The sequence below is a fragment of the Lottia gigantea genome, assembly GCF_000327385.1.
Source record: "Lottia gigantea unplaced genomic scaffold LOTGIsca_27, whole genome shotgun sequence".
Classification (NCBI taxonomy): domain Eukaryota; kingdom Metazoa; phylum Mollusca; class Gastropoda; family Lottiidae; genus Lottia; species Lottia gigantea.
Genome location: NW_008708846.1, coordinates 2,738,409 through 2,743,273, shown reverse-complemented (window position 1 = coordinate 2,743,273; position 4,865 = coordinate 2,738,409). Strand labels below are relative to the sequence as shown.

Genomic DNA, 4,865 nt, shown 5'->3' with positions numbered 1-4,865 from the left:
TGGTGCAGAAAAACAGGATGTAAAACTCCATTCATTTCATTTCATTTCTTTAGATGGCTCTCTCCTATTTTTAAACAATTTCTGACATCTAAAGTCATACAGATCTTAAAGAGCTGACAGGCATTTTCAAAAGTCCAAAATCCATCAAAACTAGTGAGGAAGACTCAAACTGAATCAACCAGCACTCCTGAATGATGCAGCTTTGAAAAGAATGACAAAGCCAGGAATTCCATACATTACCATCATATGAATTCATTGTCATGTCCTAAAAGTCAATATTTAACTCTTTGCACATGTAATTGCCATAAAAGTGCATTTAACTACCAAATGTGATCTGTAGCCTTCTGGTTCTATTGGGACTAATTTAAAACTTGACTTTTTAACAGTGTATCATGCCATGTTTGAAAACATGCAGGGAAAACTGCAATAATTTGAAGTAATTTGTATAATGGCTTGTTTTTGTAGAGTTTTTAACACATCAACAAATCGTTTATCACAGCTCTTCTTTATTTTAAAGGTTAACAGAGGCTCATAAAACTGCCATTCGTGTTATTAGAAAAATAAAATATTTTGTTTCTAGAAGAAAATTTCAGGTAATCAATAGCTTTCATTACATATCTTTTTTCCTGTTAAGTTCTATAAGTTGGTTTTTTTTTTTACTTCAAACATTGATTCAGACAACGTACTTTTTGAAATGTTATACAAGTGATTGCCTAGCAAGATACGCCCACTTTTCTGATACATTTTCAGTATATCAAGGGCAGTAACCTATCTGTGTCAAATCATACCAAAAATCTAATTTGTGCAAGATATTGTTGATTTAAACAAACACACATTATTTAATAAACTTCTGACATAAACTGTTACCTCTATCGCTAACAAATTTTTATGCGTTTTTACTAAGTCAAGGGCAATAACTCAAATTCCGTTCATCGAAAAATTGTCAAATTCTATCTTGACTAAGATCTCATCATTATAAATGATCATTACAAATTTCATTTAAATCGGATGAAAACTGTAGTCTTTATTGTGTTCACAAACGAATTCGAACTTGTCCAAGATCTCATCATTATAAATATTCACATTTCATTTAAATTGGAGGAAAACTGTAGTCTCTTTTGAGTTCACAACCAAATTTTGACACGTTTTTTATAAGTCAAGGGCAATAACTCAAAAACCATTCATCAAAAGATAGCCAATTTCTAACCTGTCCAAGATCTCATGAATATAAATGATCACACCAAATTTCATTCAAATCAGATAAAAACTGTTGTCTCTATTGCGTTCACAAGCCAATTGTGAACGGACGGACTGACAGACAGGGGCGACAACAATATACGACCACATTATAATGTGGGCGTATACTAAAACATTCACCTAGTAAAATCCAACAAAAATAGAGGGTGGGATGAAAAGTTCATAGTCTTACTTGGAAGAAATGCCACTGCAATGAAACATGACCAGTCTGGTGTACCAAATTTTATCCATATTCACATAATGTCTCTGGTTCTAATTTTCAACATCTTGAAATACTCAATCTGGCTCAGTTGATCTGAAAAGAAACAAAATTTTTGATTATTTGATTTTAATGTATACCAAGTTTCATTCCGTGTCAGCCTATTTCAGCTACCCTCATAAAGCTGAGTATCAGTAAAGCTGAGTATCAGTATTGCTGAGTATCAGTAATTCTCAAAAACACATGTACAGCTGCGTTTCAGTAAAGCTGAGTATCAGTATTGTTGAGTATCAGTAATTCTCAAAAACACATGTAAAGCTGAGTTTCAGTAAAGCTGAGTTTCAGTAGATCTGAGTATCAGTATTGCTGAGTATCAGTAATTCTCAAAAACACATATAAAGCTGAGTTTCTGTAAAGCTGAGTATTAGTAATTCTCAAAAACAATCCAAATTTTTCTGGAATTGCAGATACCAGAACAAATATTACTTGTTGAAGGAATGAAGCAATCAAGTTATCAAGCAAAGTATGAAACTTCAGAATTAATTTTGTTTTACCAACTTTATACACCATACCCATATCACATTTAAGAACGGAAATCTATTTTTTAGTATACCTACAATTAGATAACCAATGGGATGATGCTATACTTTGCTCAAGTCAATTATTTATAAGAATGAAGGATTTCAAAGATTCATTTAGGCTTATTAAAGTATGAATAAAATCCAGGATAATTGAACTCTCAGACAAATCTGATTAATCTTCATGAAAAAATCCTATAAATTCAACAACTAGTACAGACACATATTTCTTTTTGTGTTAAACTATCATTATATTCTTCTGTAATATTTATAACTTTGATAATATATGTATGTTCACTCTTAATTCAAATTTTATGTTAACAATATGTTTATGGTATGATGTGTTCTATGTTATTTACATTTATTATATTTATTAAAACAAATTCATTTTATTTACAGCAAGCAAGTAAACCCTTTGACGTTATTTATTATATTTACAGCAAGCTAGAAAACCTCGTGATATTATGTTATATTTACAGCAAGCAAGAAAATCCTTTAATGTTATATATTATATTTACAAGAAAACCTTATGATGTTATTGATTATATTTACACGAAAACATTATGATGTTATTTATTATATTTACAAGAAAACCTCTTGACATTATTTATTATATTTACAGCAAGCAAGAAAACCTTATGATGGTATTTATTATATTTACAAGAACACCTCATGATGTTATTATTATATTTACAAGAAAACCTCATGTTATTTATTATATTTACAAGAAAACCTTATGATGTTATTTATTAAATTTACAGCACACAAGAAAACCTTATGATATTATTTATTAAATTTACAGCACACAAGAAAACCTTATGATATTATTTATTGAATTTACAGCACACAAGAAAACCTTATGATGTTATTATTATATTTACAAGAAAACCTCATGTTATTTATTATATTTACAGCACGCAAGAAAACCTTATGATATTATTTATTAAATTTACAGCACACAAGAAAACCTTATGATATTATTTATTATATTTACAAGAAAACCTCATGATGTTATTTATTATATTTACAACAAGCAAGAAAACCTCATGATATTATTTATTATATTTACATCAAGCAAGAAAACCTTATGATGTTATTTAATATATTTACAACAAGCAAGAAAACCTTATGATGTTATTTATTATATTTACAAGAAAACCTCATGATGTTATTTATTATATTTACAGCAAGCAAGAAAACCTTATGATGTACGTGATGTGATAGAACAATATTCTCAGGGTCATCTTAATATGATGGTTAGAATTAAAGAATTACAGAGAAGGTAAATAAATAATCATGAATTTTGTGGGGACGGGAATTCATGGATTGGCTACAAAGGAAAGTTGAATCCCAAACAAATAATACTAATTAAACAGTAGATATCAATTGGTTCTTCCTAAAAGTTGTTCCTAAAAGTTTATCATTATGACCATTTCCAAATCTGTCTCTTTGAAACTAAATTTGATCATCAGCTGTAAAGTCATTTTCAAGACCTCACTGCTGTTTTAATCATCCTATATTACATCTCGTGCATGAGAGTGTAATTTATCTATCCTGAACGCTTGCTTTGACATTTGACTATAATAGATACATATAATAGGCTGATTGTTATATAATTGGATGAAAGTAGATCTTTTTATCCAGTTGAAGATAATGCTATTACATAACAAAAATAACTATTTTTGCTTTCAAGTAATTTTGAACTGATACAAGAGAGTTATTTTAAAACAAATTTGAACACAGTGACTGTAAATCAACCATTAGAAAATGATCAGTTAATGACCAAAAAGTTAATACAAGTCACATATTGCATGAGATAAATAATTATACAGAGACATGTAATCATTCATCCTAATATCAAAAACCATACATGATTTTTTTTTATTCTAATCCATTTACATAATAACATGTTATTATCTGTAGAAATATGTCTAATAAATGTTCACTAGTATTTGTAAAATTGCATAGTTATTTAAAAGTTTGCATTCAGATGAGTGATTTTGTTTGGTTAAGTCTTGTAAGGATTCTAACTTCTATCCATAAAATAAATTATATACTCAATATTTATGTTTTTTTTAAGTTAGAATTTTTTTGACACAATTTTTTTTGTGCAAGGTTCTAAGATATTAAGGATTCTTAGTCAAATTATCTATTCAAGTTTACAAGGAATTATAGGATTATTCAGGGTAAAAATCTAAGTCACTTTGACGTACTGTTATGTGGATTTGATCTTGTTGTGTGCAGAGAACCAGATTTTCTACTTAATCATGTGCAGGTTTCAGGCAGGTTACTTATAAATTTATTTGACTTTTGACACAATTCCTATTAAACTGTTTTTCCTTTACAGATTAGATCAAACATTGGGTAAACCAAGTACTTTATATGGTAATCATTCTCGAGATAGAGAGAAATCTACAATTAGTGCTAGAATAGTACGAGTTGAAAGTCAGGTGAGAATTACCAGTATGAAATATTCAACCTTCAGTCATACACTTCTCTTGATCTTTTCGAGGCGATACTGAATAATATTACCAAGTTTCGTCAAAATCTGTTAAGAATTGGGCCTTCTAGAGTGTTTACAGACTAAAACTTGAATGCATTTTTAAGAACAAGTGCAATAACTCATACTAAATATTTTTCGAGTCTTCTGATTTTTGATAGGTTCATCCTTAGGTGATTACCAACAATAATTCTAAGTTTCCTTCTAGAATGTATACAGTAATTGTGGACGGACCGACGGAATGGGTGATGGCAATATACGCCCCCAATTTATATGTAATAAAACTTGACATCAAATACCATCCTTTAATACCCAACATTTCGTTCCACCA

General features: G+C 29.2%; 1 protein-coding gene across 1 annotated transcript; it reads left to right on the top strand.

Moving 5' to 3' along the window:
* Positions 1-518: 518 nt before the first annotated feature.
* On the top strand, positions 519-4,406 carry LOTGIDRAFT_80161 (hypothetical protein; the record flags this gene model as incomplete). The annotated part of the gene is made up of 3 exons (XM_009056199.1): positions 519-593; positions 3,222-3,316; positions 4,382-4,406. Coding segments are annotated over 3 exons (195 nt in total), but the record flags the coding sequence as incomplete, so codon positions are not given.
* Positions 4,407-4,865: the final 459 nt, after the last annotated feature.